The sequence below is a fragment of the Anolis carolinensis genome, chromosome 2 (assembly GCF_035594765.1).
Source record: "Anolis carolinensis isolate JA03-04 chromosome 2, rAnoCar3.1.pri, whole genome shotgun sequence".
NCBI lineage: Eukaryota > Metazoa > Chordata > Lepidosauria > Squamata > Dactyloidae > Anolis > Anolis carolinensis.
Window position 1 is genome coordinate 12,743,397 of NC_085842.1, and position 17,427 is coordinate 12,760,823.

The 17,427-nt window shown below is 43.2% G+C and overlaps 1 protein-coding gene across 1 annotated transcript in view; it reads left to right on the forward strand.

Annotated features, from left to right (window-relative positions):
- Positions 1-16,479, forward strand: part of LOC100552101 (oocyte zinc finger protein XlCOF6) — a 29,689-nt gene extending 13,210 nt beyond the window's left edge. The window contains exons 3-4 of the mRNA XM_062973196.1: positions 621-907; positions 13,422-16,479. Coding sequence (XP_062829266.1) covers positions 621-907; positions 13,422-14,963 — 1,829 coding nt within the window. The 3' untranslated portion in view covers positions 14,964-16,479. The remainder of the gene's footprint in view (positions 1-620; positions 908-13,421) is intronic.
- The last annotated feature ends 948 nt before the right edge of the window (positions 16,480-17,427 follow it).

Here is a 17,427-nt window from a genome sequence, read left to right on the forward strand (position 1 = left end):
CCAACCCCCCTTCTGCCTTTGTGCAACAAAACATAAAGCACCCCTGACCAACAACAACAACAACAATAATACGGTTGGAAGAGATTGCTAGCCTTCAAGAAAAATGAATCCACAACAGGGCTGCAGAATGACTGAAGAGGGAGAGGTCCCTGCTAGTCTTGCCTTGTCTCCCTGCTTGTCTCCGTGGCGGCAACAAGAAGGCTGCCCACGGGGCGAGGGAGGAAAAGCACAGGTCTTTTCCTCGTCCCGTGGGCATCTTCCTTAGCAGCGTCGGCGGGAAAGTTGCGTGCGGGGTGAGGGAGGAGAGAAATGTGCATGCAGGGGGCGGATAAACGGCTCCGATGGGCCGCATGTGGCCCGCGGGCCATAGTTTGGGTTTTCCTGATCTAGATGCTAGACTTCTTTTGATGCAGCCCAAAATCTCATTGGGAATAGAGTTGCAGTGGAGGACAGAGACATTTCTAGAGGCTTTGGAGATCCTACTGCCCAATTTTAGGCTCAACCCACCATTAAAGTAAAGAATTTGCTACATTATTAGTCAAAAGTAGCCACCAATGTCTGCCAGTGTCGTCTCTCATCCTCACTCACCACCAGGTCTTGTTCTCTCATCTTTCCTTCAGATTATGACCAGAAGAGAGATCCTTCTTGGGGGTCACGTGGGATGCCCTTGGGATTCTCTCAGCAGAGAGTGAAGGACGAAGGAGGAGAAGTGGAGAGACACCCAAGGATGGACAGGACCTTCCTGGTTAAGGATGAAGGTGCCTTTCCAATCCCAAATCTGAAGGAAGAGACCGGGACTGGATGCGCTTTTTGTGGGAAGCCCTTGGAGTCTGGATCCAGGCTTGAGCCGGAAGAAGGGGAGGGACCCTCCATCTGTGTCGCCTGCAGAAAGAGCAGCTCCTTTGAGGTAGGTCCTTGAGTTGAAGCGTCTGGTGGATAGCTGCATAGATATAGAACAATGGTTCTCAACATGTGGGTCCTCAGATGTTTTGGCTTCCAACTCCCAGAAATCCTAACGGCTGGTAAACTGGCTGGGATTTCTGAGAGTTGTAGGCCAAAACACCTGGGGATGGACGCACAGGTTGACAACCATTGTTCTATATATACTCCTTCTTGTGATTGCCTTTGAGAACTGCATGTAGATACGTTTGCTTGTTCCACAAACGCTTCTACATGGCTGGATTGATCTGGACCAAATTAGTTACCTGTCATTGTGTTGTCAAAAGCTTTCATGGCCGGGATCACAGGGTTGTTGTGTGTTTTCCGGGCTGTATGACCATGTTCCAGAAGTATTCTCTCCCAATGTTTCGCCCACAACTATGGCAGGCATCCTCAGAGGTTGTGAGATACCTCATTACCTCTGAGGATGCCTGCCATAGATGTGGGCGAAATGTCAGGAGAGAATACTTCTGGAATATGGCCATACAGTTTGGAAAATATACAACCTACCTGTGATTATCTAACTTAAAAGAATTGTGGGATTTCAATTACTCCAAAAAGCACTCCAAAAAGCCGCCCCGAGTTCCCACGGGGAGATGGTGGCGGGGTATAAATAAAGTTTTTATTATTTTTATTATTATTATTATTGTTGTTGTTGTTGTTGTTATTGTTATTGTTATTATTATTATTATTATTGTTGTTGTTGTTATTATTATTAATTTGGGGTGAGGACATTAAAGGTAAGAAATATGTATGTAGTGCTTAGGTGCAATCACAAGAGCACAGTATATACAGTAGAGTCTCACTTATCCAACATAAACGGGCCGGCAGAACGTTGGATAAGTGAATATGTTGGATAATAAGGAGGGATTAAGGAAAAGCCTATTAAACATCAAATTAGGTTATGACTTTACAAAGCACCCAAACATCATGTTATACAACAAATTTGACAGGAAAATGTAGTTCAATCGCAGTAATGCTATGTAGTAATTACTGTATTTACGAATCTAGCACCAAAATATCATGATGTTTTGAAATCACTGACTACAAAAACATGTTGGATAACCCAGAACGTTGGATAAGTGAGACTCTACTGTAGTTAGAAAGGATTAGCTACTGGTCTGTAGATACGCAGCCATGAAAAGACATGTATTGAAAACCCAGAATGAGACCTAGGATTAAGCAAAAAACCATAGCCCCGGAGACCATGGCCAGCACTAATACAACAAATCATACCATTGTGAAGCTAACGAGTAAAGTGAAACCTTGACTTAAGAGCATCTCGGCTTAAGAGTGTTTTGAATTAAGAGCCATCATTTGGCCCTGGGTGCGCTTTGAAATACAAGCAGCATTTTGAGTTAAGAACTAGCGCCAGAGGGAGAACTAGTGCAAGAGTACAAGGCTTTAGGGCTTCAGGGAGCAGTCTCTGTGCCTCGTGCCTCTATGCTCTTTTCCACTTTAGGATATTTATTTATTTCGGGAATATATATATATATATATATATATATATATATATTTATATTGCTATCTGTTTTGCTCTCATCCATTTTGAGGACCTTTGGATTTGTTGAATTTGTGTGGTTTCTATTCGTAGTATGTTTGGCTTCCTGAATAGAGAGAAGGGGAGAGAGCAAGAGAGGGAGGGAGGCTGAACTAAGTACAATATGAAGAAAATGATGCTTCTGTCTCTTCATTTTGTGCTTTGTGCTTCCTTGCACAACTTAGTGCTTCTGCCTTTCTAAAGTTGATCTTTCTTTTTATTGTTGAGTGTGAATGTGCATTTGTACATTATTTGTTGCTGATAAAGTACATTTTCTTATTGACAAACATGTAACAAAAAAGGGGGGGGGGGTTCAAGAGACCGGAACGTATTAATCGTATTTCAATGCATTTTAATGGAAAACTTTACTTTGAGATATTAGAGTTTTGAGGTAGGAGCTTGGTCATGGAACAAACTAAACACTTAAGTCAAGGGATCTCATAAATAGAATTAGAAAACCCATACCTGGGCAACGATGGGAACATAAGCTATCTATCTTGTAAAATATTTCTTTCTAATCTTTACTCAATGTAAACTTCAAACTCTTTATCCACATCTTCTCTCATTATTCCAAATGGATTTGGGAAGCTAGATTTTGGGCCCATTTAACCATGTGATTTTCTTCTTCTTTCTCCATATTTTAACAACAGTTTGCACATTTTTGCAATCAGAGAATTCGTACAGGGAAGAAACTGGAGTGTGGAAAAAGCTTGACTGAATGTGGAGGTCTACATTCATATCCAAGAACCCACTCTGTGGAGAAACCCTATAAATGCCTGGAGTGTGGGAAGAGCTTCACTCAACGGGCACATCTACAGACACATCACAGAATTCACACTGGGGAGAAACCCTATAAATGCCTGGTGTGTGGGAAGGGATTCACCCAGAATGCTCATCTACGTTCCCATCAAAGGACTCACACTGGGAAGAAACCTTATAAATGCCAGGAGTGTGAGAAGAGCTTCACTAAGAGAATAAATCTACAGAAACATCACAGAATTCACAGTGGGGAGAAACCATATAAATGCCTGGAGTGTGGAAAGAGCTTCATTGGCAGTGGAAGTCTACGTTCGCATCAAAGAACTCACACAGGGGAGAAACCCTATAAATGCTTGGAGTATGGAAAGAGCTTGACTGAATGTGGAGGTCTACATTCATATCCAAGAACACACCCTATGGAGACACCCTATAAATGCCTGGAGTGTGGGAAGAGCTTCATTCAGAAGGCACATCTACAGACACATCACAGAATTCACACTGGGGAGAAACCCTATAAATGCCTGGTGTGTGGGAAGAGATTCACCCAGAATTCTCATCTACATTCCCATCAAAGGACTCACACTGGGAAGAAACCATATAAATGCCTGGAGTGTGGGAAGAGCTTCACTGAGAGTGCAAGTCTACATTCACATCAAAGGACTCACACTGGGGAGAAACCGTATAAATGCTTGGAGTGTGGAAAGAGTTTCATTGGCAGTGGAAGTCTACGTTTGCATCAAAGAACTCACTCAGGGGAGAAACCCTATAAATGCTTGGAGTGTGGAAAGAGCTTCACTGCCCGTAGTAATCTACATTTGCACGAAAGAATCCACACTGGGGAGAAGCCCTATAAATGCATGGAGTGTGGGAAAAGCTTTGTTCATCCCTCCAGTCTGGCTGGCCACCTGAAGATCCACACTGGGAAAAAACGCTTTACATGTCCGCAGTGTGGCAAAAACTACCGTAGTAGTTCTGCCCTCAAATCGCACCAGAAGGTTCACACCGGAGAAAAGCTCTATCCATGTCCCGAATGCGGAAGATGCTTTGTTTATCAGTCGACCTTAATATGCCACCAGAGGGTACACACGGGGAGAAAGCCATACGAATGCTCTGATTGTGGAAAGACTTTCCATCAGAGACTACACCTCGCTGTGCACCAGAGACTTCATACAGGGGAGAAGCCCTACCAGTGCGCTGATTGTGGAAAAACCTTTACTCAGGGAAGCCACCTTACCGTCCACCAGAGAACCCACACAGGAGAGAGACCTTACGCATGCACGGCATGTGGGAAGGCTTTTAAAACGGGGACAGCCCTTAATGACCACCAAAGAACCCACACGGGAGAGAAGCCCTACGCATGTTTGGAGTGCGGGAAAAGCTTCAATCAGAGCGCAACCCTTTTTAAACATCGGAAAATCCACACCGGGGAGAAGCCATATTCCTGCTTCGAGTGCAGAAAGAGCTTCAGAAGTGGGCCAGAGCTCACTTCCCACCAGAGAATCCATTCTGGAGAGAAGCCGTATCAATGCTCTGGGTGTGGACAAAGTTTCAGTAATAACAGAAGCCTTACTGCGCATAAAAAGGTTCACAAAGAGGGGATACTATAGGGAAAAATACTCTTCTATATCACATGTGTCCAACTTAAAGCTACCTGCCTTATCATTTTATTGATCCAGTCATGTAGATGCCCCCTTCGTTGTGCCAGTAACCACCCATCTTATCAGATCCATGCAGGAGAAGAAGCAGTTTTGCATGTGGTTGACGTCTTAGAAAAGAGTGCACATAACTGAAATGTTGGGAAGTAATTGCCATGTTTTTTATAAGTGAGCTTAGAGTTGGTGTAAATTTTCCAAAAGTATATACAGTGTTCACACACTTATCGTATCATGTTCAGATGTTTTTCACTAGAAGAAGGAATGAGACATGACTTGATCTATTTACAGGAAACGCATATACTGCCGAAGTATGAGAGATTGCGTATCAACTTCAAATTGGGCCTCCACTTTGTAGCTTTGTTGAATCAGAAAAAAATGTTTTCTGTACATTCCCAGGGTTTATTGATAAATTGGAAGAGAAATAAATCAAAGTGCTGTTTTGTAACCTATAACCTTTTTAGGAATCCTGTGGAAGGTTCACCATAGACTCATGCTGGAGGACCCAGAAATGCCTAGAGAAGGTTCTTGGTAGGAATCTATGTCCTCCAACACAAGTCTATGGCCAGATTCCTTCCATTCTTTAAAGTAACGTTTTAGTCAAGAATATAAACGAAACAAAGCACACAAAAATTCTCTTTATGTGTGTGTATATTATAGCTATATGAGGGTTTTCATCCTCAATTGTATTTTTGATGTATAAAATCAGAGATCCTTGTTCTCTTTCCTTTGACTTTTAATAAACTCCTTTAAATGTGTTACTCGTTGAATACATTTCTTAAATAGTGGTTTTTTGTGGCCAGACTTTCACATCCACCAAAGAAGTATTGGAAGGTGTCTTCCTCCAAAGCCAGAGCCCTTCTGATGCCAACCATGCCTTTAGTGGCATCAATTGGGGTTTGACCCCTTCCCTCCCAAGGAACAGGAGCGACTCCCAAGGAGACCATTGGGCTGGGCTGAATCTGGAGAGAGAGAAGGCTGCCGAGGTCCCTTGTCTGCTGGGCCTTCCACTTTCGCAAGGAGAGGCGAGTTATAAATAATTAGTAGTACTTCTAATATTATTATTAACCGCATGCCTGCCCACCATTCTCTATTATGCATATACTAATGTATTTACGCAGCATTGGCCAGTTATTTATTCTCTTTACGCCTCTTTCTCTCTTCCCTCCCTTTTCCTTTCCCCTTTCCGTCCTTCCTTCCTTCCTTCCTTCCTTCCTTCCTTCCTTCCTTCCTTCCTTCCTTCCTTCCTTTGCTTGCCCACATACATCACCCCACATCTTTATTATTTCCTTCCTTCTTTCCTACATTCCTATCTCTTTCTTCATCTTCTCTCCCCTCCCTCCCTCCCTCCCTCCCTCCCTCCCTCCCTCCCTCCCTCCCTCCCTCCCTTCCTTCCTTCCTTCCTTCCTTCCTTCCTCTTCCCATTTTTCCTTCACCCCTCATACCCTTTCCTTTTCTTCCTTCCTTTTCTTCTCTTTCTTTCTTGTCACTTGTTTCTCTTTTTCATTCAGATAATTGTGTTGAACTCTGACTGACGCTGGTAGAAAAGAGACGTGGCCCCATTCCACAGGCATTTGGAGAGGATCAGGGAGACAGCGTGTCAGAGTTGAGAGTTAGTTTTTATTTATTTATTTCATTTACAATATTTATATTCCGCCCTTCTCACCCTGAAGGGGACTCAGGGCGGATCACATTACACATTCAATGCCTTTAACATAGAACAAAGACAAGACAAACATAGGCTCCGAGCTGGCCTCGAACTCATGACCTCTTGGTCAGAGTAATTTGTTACAGCTGGCTGCAGCTGGCTGGCTGCTCACCAGCCTGCGCCACAGAGTTGAGAGAGACCCAGACTAGTAACACTAGTGGTCTTCTTCTCATTGCAGAACTCCCTTACACTTGGTTATAGACTTTGCGCTGCAACACTAGTGTGTGCCACAACACTTTTCACAGCGTGAAGGAGTCTGGACCAGAGTAGGATTACTCCAGAAAGTTGAGAGGTGTCACGACCCAGGCTGCAGAGCACCAATAACCATACACAGAGGCCAGAATCTATCTAATATCTTTATTAAGGAAATATGTAAAGTCAATAAAAGTAAATGTAGAATATAGTTCAGAAGAAGACCTTTCAGGAAAGGTCAAATATAGTCCAGGAAAACAATGTCCAATATGAAATAGTAAGGTCCAAAGTTGTAATCCAGTAACCGAAACACTCACTTTGCCAAGCAAAGTGAGGGGAGATGACAAGGTCCTTTAGTCCATGAAACTTAGGCAAGGCAAGGAAATAACTTGATTCTTGGTACACAAAGCTTGATTCAAGGCAACAAGGAACGTGGAGCAAGGACAGGATCCGTGGTAAATTCGTGGCGAGGTCCAAAAACAAGGCAAGGTCCGTGGAGCAAGGCAAGGTCCTGGGAAACAAGGCAGGGCTGGAAACAGGAACAAGAACTCGACCGCGGGAGTAGCGTAGTCCACACACAACCTACTCCCGTAGCTGACGAATTGACTCCGCAAGACTCCTTCGTGGGCAAAACACCTAAGTAGGGTCTCGGTTTCCCGCCAAGAGCAGATTCTCTGGGGAACCAGAAGCGAAAGCCATTCTCTGGGTCCAGATGCATGACTCCCTAAAGTTTCTCATGGGAAGCAGGCTAATCAACCATTTGTTTGGCCGCGATTCTCAGGCTTCTGCGATTAGCCTGTTGAGCTCCTCTCTGTTGTTGACAATAATCACGGCGAGAAAAAGGGGGAGATTTTGGCTCAGGGCTTGTTTGGCAAACTTCTGGAAGGCAAATCTCCTGCAGGTGCAAGGGTTCCAGTTCTGGCTGAGAAAGTTCCAATTCTGACTGAAACGGAGGAAAACCTAAGTTTTCCTCCTCATCTGTCACAACAGTGTTAGGGACGGGACTACATGGCCCATGAGACATCACAAGAGGTTTAGTTTAGGGAAAAGGACAGTGGTTGAGGTAAGTCATTGCTGAACTCTTACTGACACTGGTAGAATATGTGTGACCCCATGCCACAAACAGGTGGCGAGGAGCAGGGAGACGGCATTTCAGTTTATAGTTAGAGTTCAGAGTTGAGAGAGAGCCAGCCTAGTAACACTAGTAGTTTTCCTTCCGTTGCTGAACTTGGGCTATGGCGCAGGCTGGTTAGCAGCCAGCTGCAACAAATCACTCTGACCAAGAGGCCATGAGTTTGAGGCCAGCCTGTGCCTGTGTTTGTCTCTGTTCTATGTTATGGCATTGAATTGTTTGTCTTATGTGTGTGCAATGTGATCCGCCCTGAGTCCCCTAAGGGGTGAGAAGGGTGGAATATAAATACTGTAAATAAATAAATAAACTCCCTCACACTTGTTTATAGACTTAGCATTGTGACACTGGCGTGTGCCACAAGTACTTCCAATAAGTATCCTCTTCCATTAATTAAAGATATGTTGGCCCATTTGGGCAAGGCTACCTTGTTCTTTGAATTAGATCTCCACGATGCTTACTATCAAATTCGTGTTAGAAAAGAAGACGAGTGAAAATCAGAATTCAGTTGCCCGTTGGGATCATTCCTATATAAGTTTATGGCCTTCGGCCTCAATGGGGCGCCATGAGTATTCGGTGAACCGAGACAAGTACTGGGCAAGCTGCGAGAACACCAACTTTATGCTAAACTGTCCAAGTGTGAATTCCACAAAACATAATTACATTACCTGGAACTCTAAATCTCCCCTAATGGCTTGAGCGTGGACCCTAGCAAAATGCAAGATGTGTTAAATTGGGAACCTCCACGGATCCCTCTTTGAGTTTTGGACTGATCACAAAAACATTCAAGCACTGCAAACTCCCCAGAGGCTGCATGCTAAACAGCCCCGGGAGGCATAGTTTTTTAACCGGTTCAATTTTACACTCCCATTTTTTTCCTGGCAACCAAAACTCTTTGGCAGATGCCTTCTCCAGAATGCCTCAGGCTGATTATTCCTCCCTGGAAGAAATTGACAGTGTTCTCCCAGAAACAACTGGGGCTGGCAGTACAGACCTGCTCCTGGGTTTTGGTTGAGAGGGAGTTGTTGGCTGGCCCGGAGGAAAACCCATATGTTTTACTAAAGAATTAAAGTATGAAGCTGTTAAAGACATCTGTCTCCAATCACATAGACAATCTGCTACAAAATGATGGATTGTGGTCTATGTTCTCTTAATACTGCGGGAGAAGGTTCTTGCTAGACCACACAATCATAAGGTGTCTGGACATTTTGGATTTACAAAGACTCTGAAGTTAATAGCCAGGCAGCTTTTGGTGGCCTGGCCTATGTAAAGATGTCAAAGACTACATTCAGGAATGCACCGTATGTGCCAAGGCCAAGCAGAATTTGGAAAGGCCCACAGGGTTGTTGCAATCGGTAGCAGAGCCTGACCAACCATGGAAACAAATTGCTATGGATTTTATTGTTGACCTGCCCAATAGTAAAGGATACAATACCATTTGGACAATAATTGACCTGCTTTCCAAGCAGGCTCATTTCATGCTCCTAAAAAAGATACCTTCCGCTCCGGACTTGGCTAGATTATTTCTATGACGGGTATTCAGACTACATGGGTTTCCAGAGCATATAATATCGGACAGAGGGCCTCATTTTACTAATTTTGAAGGTCTTGGGCACTGAACGGGCGATGGGGCAATGGAGCAAGTACAGAAGTACCTCACAACTTCTGAGGATACCTGCCATAGATGTGGGTGAAACGTCAGGAGAGAATACTTCTAGAACATGGCCATACAGCCTGGAAAACATACAACAACCCTGTGATCCTGGCCATGAAAGCCTTCGACAACACAAAGTACAGAAGACTTTGCAACAATTCCTGAGTACATATCAACAAGACAAATTGGTTGATTGTATTGATTTCGCCGAATTTTCTTATAATAATTCCCAGCACTCTTCCACTGGGGTTTCCCATTTCAAAGCTGTCTATAGAAGGAATTTCCCCCCTTTTCTGGAGTTAAGGGACCTCGAAAGCGGACTGGTGATCCCTGGAGAGTGGGGGGAGAAGGCTGCGGCGAGGTGGTCGTTGATACAACAGACTCTGGAGACTACCAAAGTGGATTAGCAAAAAAAAATGCTGACAGGAAAAGAGCTGTGCAACTGGATTCCAAAGTGGGTGACTTAGTTTACCTGTCCACAAAGTATTTAAAGACCATGCAGTCCTTGTGCAAGTTGGCTCCCTGGTGTCCTCTTTTGTCTTTCAAGAACAGCCTTAAAACACTGTGGTAAGTAAATGAAAACGGCTTTACTTCAGCAAAACATAAAGTATAGCACACTCAGTGGAATAATGAAAAAGGAGGCAAGGAAGTCTTAGGGCAAGCACAGTTCTTAGTCTCTGATAAATTCCCAAATCAAATAGCAGTCTTACTTCAAACAAAGAAACAGCAATAAATCCAGATGCAGACTTGAAGAAGGCACAAGGGGAGCAAAGGCATTAGAGTCAGTTTGTTACCAGCAAGAGCTGGCTGCACCTGCTTCTGCTTTATAGCCCTGAGTCCTCTCACAGCTGCTAGGGCAGTTCCTCATTACTCAGCTGAATTTCTGGCAGCTATTCTAGCTGAACAACATCTCTGCTCTGTTTCCTTTTGCCTCTCCTGAAATGTGGGTACTTTCAAAATCTCAGATTCCAACTGCCCCTCAGATTCATGGACACTTTCCTGCTCCCCTTCCTCTTCTGAAGAAGAGGAATCTCTAACACCTGGTTTGTGGTGTCCTTTCCTGTCTTGGGTGATTAATCCCATGGTTGTCCACTTGAATTTACCTCATACGTGGCAGAGAGTACATCCATGTTCCATGTCAGTTTGCTAAAACCAGCCTGAGCCATGTCAAAAGAGGACAAGGACCCTGTTCCCATTATGGTGGGGTCGCACACCCATTTTGTGATTCGAGCTATTCTTGATCCCAGGAAACACTGTGGAACTATACAATATTTGGTCCAGCAGAAATCCTGCGCATTGCACCCCGAGTGGGTTGCTGCTGAACATGTTCGGGCACCACGATTGAAAAAACTGGGGAGTGATGTCAGGAAGCCGATGCAGCCATGTGAAGAGTTCCTCAGGTCTTCCTGACATGAAGAGTGGCCGTGCTGGAGAGAATGGGGAGGATGGGAAGGAACTGGGGAATGTTACATGGATAAAGAGCATCTGGCAGTGCTTTGGGAATTGAAAATGTAGATTGTGAGAATGCAAACCAGCAAGGGAGGAATTAGTTTGTAGGTATATACCAGGAGCAGTAGAGAAGATAGTTAGAACTGAAAGCTCGCAAGAAGGAAATAAAGAATTTGTTTCCAGTGATCTTCATTGCTTCCAAGAACTAACCGATTCAGACATTCTATTTATATACTGCCCTCTTGTGACTGCATCTGAGTGGTGCATACACATACCTAGAGACCAGCAGCTAATATTCTTTATCTATATACTCCCTCTTGTGATTGCCTTTGAGCACTGCATGTATATATATTTGTTTGTACTGCAAATGCTTCTACATGGCTTAATGGGTCAGCACCAAACTAGTCACACATACATGTCATTACCCAACTTAAAAGAATTGTGAGGTTTCACCTACTCCAAAAACCACTTTGTTTTGGAGTGAGGCCCCGAAAGTAAGAAATACGTATGTAGAGCTGAGATGTAACCCCAACAGGGCAGTCTATAGATAGAAAGGATTGGCTACTGAACCGTAGCTCTGCAGCCCTGAAGGCTGTTGTAGGGACATGTATTGAAGGCCCAGCATGAGACCTAGGGTTAGGTGAAAAACCGTAGCCCTGGAGGCCATGGCCAGCACTAATAGAAAAATCATACAGTTGTAAATCTTAACGAGTAAAGGTGAACCTCGTGCATCCCAACTTAAGAGCATTTTGAGTTAAGAGCCATCACTTGGCCCTGGTTTTACTTTGACTTAAGAGCTAACACTAGAGGGAGTGCTAGTGCCACAAGTACAGCACTTTAGAGCTTCAAGGAAGCAGCCTCCGTGCCTCGTGCTTTTGTCCGCTTTGGGAGATTGTTGTGTGTAGGAGAAATAAATACCACACAAATTCAACTAACCCAAGTTCCTCAAAGTGGACAAGAACATTGTCCACTTTGAGGAACTTGGGTTGGTTGAATTTGTGTGGTATTTATTTCTCCTATGTTTGGCTTTAGGAAAAGAGGGAGGGAGGCTGGAATAAGTACAACTGGAAGGAAAGGATGCTTCTGTCTCTTCATTTTGTGCTTTGTGCTTCCTTGCCACGACTTTGTCCTTCTACCATTCTAAAGTTTGATCTTTCTTTTTTCTTGTTCCATGTGAATGTGGATTTATACATTATTTGTTATTTATAATGTACGTTTTCTTATTTACAAACACGTAACAAAATTAGTGGAAGGGGGTCCAGAGAGCCGGAACCGATTAATAGCATTTCAGTGGGAAACCTTTTTTTTTTTTTAAGATAAGAGTGTTTTGAGTTAAGAGCTTGGACACGGAACTATTTATTTATTTATTTATTTCCATCATTTCTATGCCGCCCTTCTCACGCGAAGGGACTCAGGGCAGCTCTTAAGTCAAGGTATCACTGTATTTCTCATAAATAGCATTAGGAAATGCATACCTGGGCAACAACGGGTACATAAGCTATCCATCTTGGAAAAAAATTCATTCCAGTCATTATTCAAAGTAGACTTAAAACTGGGTTGCTGAGAGTTTTTTGGGCAGTATGGCCATGTTCCAGACACATTCTCTCCTGATGTTTCGCCCACATCTATGGCAGGCATCCTCAGAGGTTGTCAGGTCTGTTGGAAACTAGGCCAGTGGGGTTTATATGATATCCAGGTTGGGAGAAAAGACTCTTGAGGCAAGTGAATTGCCTTGCAGCTTCAAGGAGCACTTGATGAACCAACCTAGACACAGCATATTATTTGTGACCATTCTAACAACCACCACGTCAGGGGAAACCATGAAAATGAACAAAATCTGGCTGCCGGTATTAAATATACTCTAAAATCAGGACTGTAAATGGAGAACATCATTCAGAAAACGGGGGAAATTCAGACAGGAAATGATCAGGGCCGGCCAACACCTCTCAACAAAGGATTTCCCCCCAGACAGGAAGCAGTCAGACTTTGAAGCTGCAAGGCTACTCAACATTAATCAAGCTAGCCAGTTGCAACATTCACACTTGCCTCCAACAGATGAGTTCTTTCTCCCACCCTGGACATTATTCCACAGACATTTAAACCCCACTTCCCTAGTTTCCAACAGACCTCACAACCTCTGAGGATGCCTCCTGTAGATATAGGTGAAATGTCAGAAGAGAATGCATCTGAAACATGGCCATAGAGCCTCAAAAACTCACAGCAACCCAGGGATTCCAGCCATGAAAGCCTTCGACAACACAAGACTTCAAACTCTATCCACATTTTCTCTCGTTATTCCAAATATGTTTGTGAAGCTAAATGTTGGAACCATTTAACCATATGATCTTTTGCTTCTTCATTTCATATTTTAACAACAGTTTGTACGTTTTTACAATCAGGGAATTCGTACAGAGAATACACCGGAGTGTGGAAAGAGCTTCACTGAAAACGGACGTCTACATTCATTCCCAAGAACATGCCCTATGGAGAAACCCTATAAATGCCTCGAGTGTGGGAAGAGCTTCACTCAGAGGGCACATCTACAGAGACATAACAGAATTCACACGGGGGAGAAGCCCTATAAATGCCTGGAGTGTGGGAAGAACTTCACAGAGAGTGGAAATCTACGTTCACATCAAAGGACACACACAGGGGAGAAACCCTATAAATGCCTGGAGTGTGGGAAGAGCTTCACTCAGAATGGTCATCTGCGTTCTCATCAAAGGACACACATTCGGGAGAAACAATATAAAAACATGCAGTATGGAAAGAGCTTCACTCATAGTAATTATCTACATTGCCATCAAAGACCTCACAGTGAGAAGAAGCCATATAAATGCTTGGAGTGTGGGAAGAGCTTCACCGAGAGTGGAAATCTATATTTGCATCAAAGGACCCACACAGGGGAGAAACCCTATAAATGCCTGGAGTGTGGGAAGAGCTTCACTCAGAATGGTCATCTGCGTTCTCATCAAAGGACTCACATTCGGGAGAAACCGTATAAATATATGCAGTGTGGAAAGAGTTTTGTTTGGAATTATTATCTACATTGCTATGAAAGACCTCACACTGGGACAAATCCGTACAAATGCCTGGAGTGTGGGAAGAGCTTCTCTGTCAGTGGAAGTCTACATTTACATCAAAGGACCCACACCGGGGAGAAGCCCTATAAATGCATGGAGTGTGGGAAAGGCTTTGCTTATGGTTCTAGTCTGGCTGGGCATCTCAAGATCCACACTGGGGAGAAATGCTTTACATGTCTGCAGTGTGGAAGCAATTTCCGTAGTAGTTCTGCCCTCAAATCGCACCTGAAGGTTCACACCGGAGAGAAACTCTATGCGTGTCCTGAATGCGAGAGACACTTTGCTCATAAGTCAACTCTAATTAGCCACCTGAGGGTACACACCGGGGAAAAGCCATACAAATGCTCTGATTGTGGGAAGACCTTTCACCAGAGTTCACACCTCATTGTGCACCGGAGAGTTCATACGGGGGAGAAGCCCTACACGTGTGCCGAGTGTGGAAAAACCTTTACTCAGGGAAGCCACCTTAACGTTCACCGGAGAATCCACACAGGAGAGAGACCTTACGCCTGCACAGTATGCGGAAAGGCTTTTAAAACGGGGACGGCCCTTGAGCATCACCAAAGAACCCACACTGGGGAGAAGCCCTATACATGTTTGGAGTGCGGGAAAAGCTTCACTCAGAGCGCAGCCCTTTTTACGCATCGGAAAACCCACACTGGGGAGAAGCCGTATTCCTGCTTCGAGTGCGGAAAGAGTTTCAGAAGTGGGCCGGATCTCACTGTTCACCAGAGGACCCATTCTGGAGAGAAGCCGTATCAATGCTCTGAGTGTGGGCAGAGTTTTGGTCACAGCGGAAGCCTTGCTGTGCATAAAAAGGTTCATGGAGAGGAGAAACATCAGACAGACTTTGTGTGAGGAGAAAAAAAAATACTCTTCTACATCACATGTGCCCAACTTAAGGTTAAATCTGGCCTGCCTTATCTTATTGATTCAGTAATGTAGATGCCCTATATCAGTTGTTTGATTGAGACAAATCACCTTCCCGATCTCAATTCCTCCTCCGACGATTCTGGCTGTCATCTCAGAACGCACTGAATTAATTTGCCTCATGACTCAGCTTATCAAAGCGGCTCAAACTTTATTGCAGTATTTACAACTACAGTAGAGTCTCACTTATCCAACATTCGCTTATCCAACGTTCTGGATTATCCAACACAGTCTGCCTTTTAGTAGTCAGTGTTTTTGTAGTCAATCTTTTCAATACACTGTGATGTTTTGGTGCTAAATTCGTAAATACAGCATTACTGCGTATTGAACAACTTTTTCTGTCAAATTTGTTGCATAACATGATGTTTTGGTGCTTAATTTGTAAAATCATAACCTAATTTGATGTTTAATAGGCTTTTCCTTAATCCCTCCTTATTATCCAAGATATTTGCTTATCCAAGCTTCTGCCGGCCCGTTTAGCTTGGATAAGTGAGACTCTACTGTATCTACAAGACAGATTGGACAATTACCAGACTCCGTCTGACTTCTTCGAGCACGTAGTTAGGAGTGAACATTCCATTCTTATTTCTAAATATACGTCCAGCTAGCAACCGGAAACTTTCCAAAGTTACACTCAATGATTACCTTCCCACTCTATGCATTTAACCTCTTCACTTCTAGATTACACACAGCTTTAAACACTAAGCACAATTTCACTCTATACCAATATATTTTACTGCCACCCTCTTTGTTGTACCAGTAACCACACATGTTATCAGATCCATGCAGGAGAGGAAGCATTTTTGCATGTGGTTGACATCATATGAAAGCGTACAGAGCTGAAATATTGGAAATTGCCATGTTTTTTATAAGTGAGCTTCGAGTTGGTGTACATTTTCCAAAACTTAGAAGAAATGGATGTGACGTGATCTATTTACAGGAAACGCCTATAAAGCCAAAGGATGAAAGACTGTGTATCAACTTCAAATTGGACCCCCACTTTGCAGCTTCGATTAATCAGAAAAAATTGTTTTCTGTACATTTGCTGGGTTTATTGGTAAATTAGAAGAGAAATAAATAAAAATACTGTTTTATAACCTATAACCTCTTTAGGAATCCCATTGAAGGTTCACCATGGACTCATGCTGGAGGACCCAAAAATGCCCAGAGAAGGCTTCTCTGTAGGAAGCTACGTCCTCCAACACAATTCTATGGCCAGATTCTTTCCTTTTTTTAAAGTAACATTTTAGTCAAGAATATAAACAAAATAAAGCACACAAACATTTCTCTCTCTTTATGTATATATGTGTTTGTATATGTATATGTATTTATGAGGGTTTTTCATTCTTAATTGTGTATTTTTTTTGAAGTATCGAAACAGAGATCCTTGTTCTCTTTCCTCTTGGGTGTATAAATCTTTTAATAAACTCCTTTAAATGTGTTACTCTTGGGTGAAAACTATAAGTAAAAATCAGTTCTGCTGTAAGTTTAAAATACATTACCCAAGCCCATTTTTTCTCCTCTCTTTGAAGAACAGAATTCACAAATCTGGAAAAATGCCCAACTTTTAACTCTTTCAGCGCTACCATGTTCTTTCCATTTTTTTCTTATGCTTTATAAGAACACTGGAACATTGTTTTAAAAGACAATGATTCTTCTTTTTGAACAATTATTGGAAAAAGACAAAGATGTCAAGGGAAATCGTCACCCTGACCAATTGATGAGTCAGGTCTCACCTTCTTCCCATCAGTCAGACCACTTAGGCATCGGTGAAAGTGGCACAGACAAACGACAGCTCAGTCGTAAATTATCTGCTGATCCCAGCGGTACTATACTTTTATTTACAAACTATATACAACTCTAAACACCATCACTGTCAGGACACATGTTTCTCGGCAAGGGCAAAGCATGGCGTGTCTTCTCAGCTTGCCAAGTTGATTATCAGTGCAAACAGGCACCTCCTTACATTCCACAGTTCATGACAAATGTTTCGTCCACGTAGTTGAAATGGAAGTCTTGACCCATTGGCCCTCCAGGCAAGCAATCAGGGCTGGCATGTAATTAACTCCTGTACTGCTGGAATGCTTGCCGTAACACATATACACAATCCAACAGCAACAATTGATTGAACATTTCACACTATAACAACAAAAACACTGACAAAAGATGCCCTGGCTTCTTTCTACCTCCATCAGTTAGCAGAATGTTTCTAAGCCAGCCATAACCTTTAACACAGCATCTTATGTTATGCAAAACAACGTTAAAATCACCCGTCCAGTTGGATTTGGCTCATTACGTAGCCACTATCGTATCAGCTTTTGCTTTTCTTCTCATAAGAAACATGTAATGAAACCGCTACATGAAACCGCTAACATCTACATGAAACCGCCGG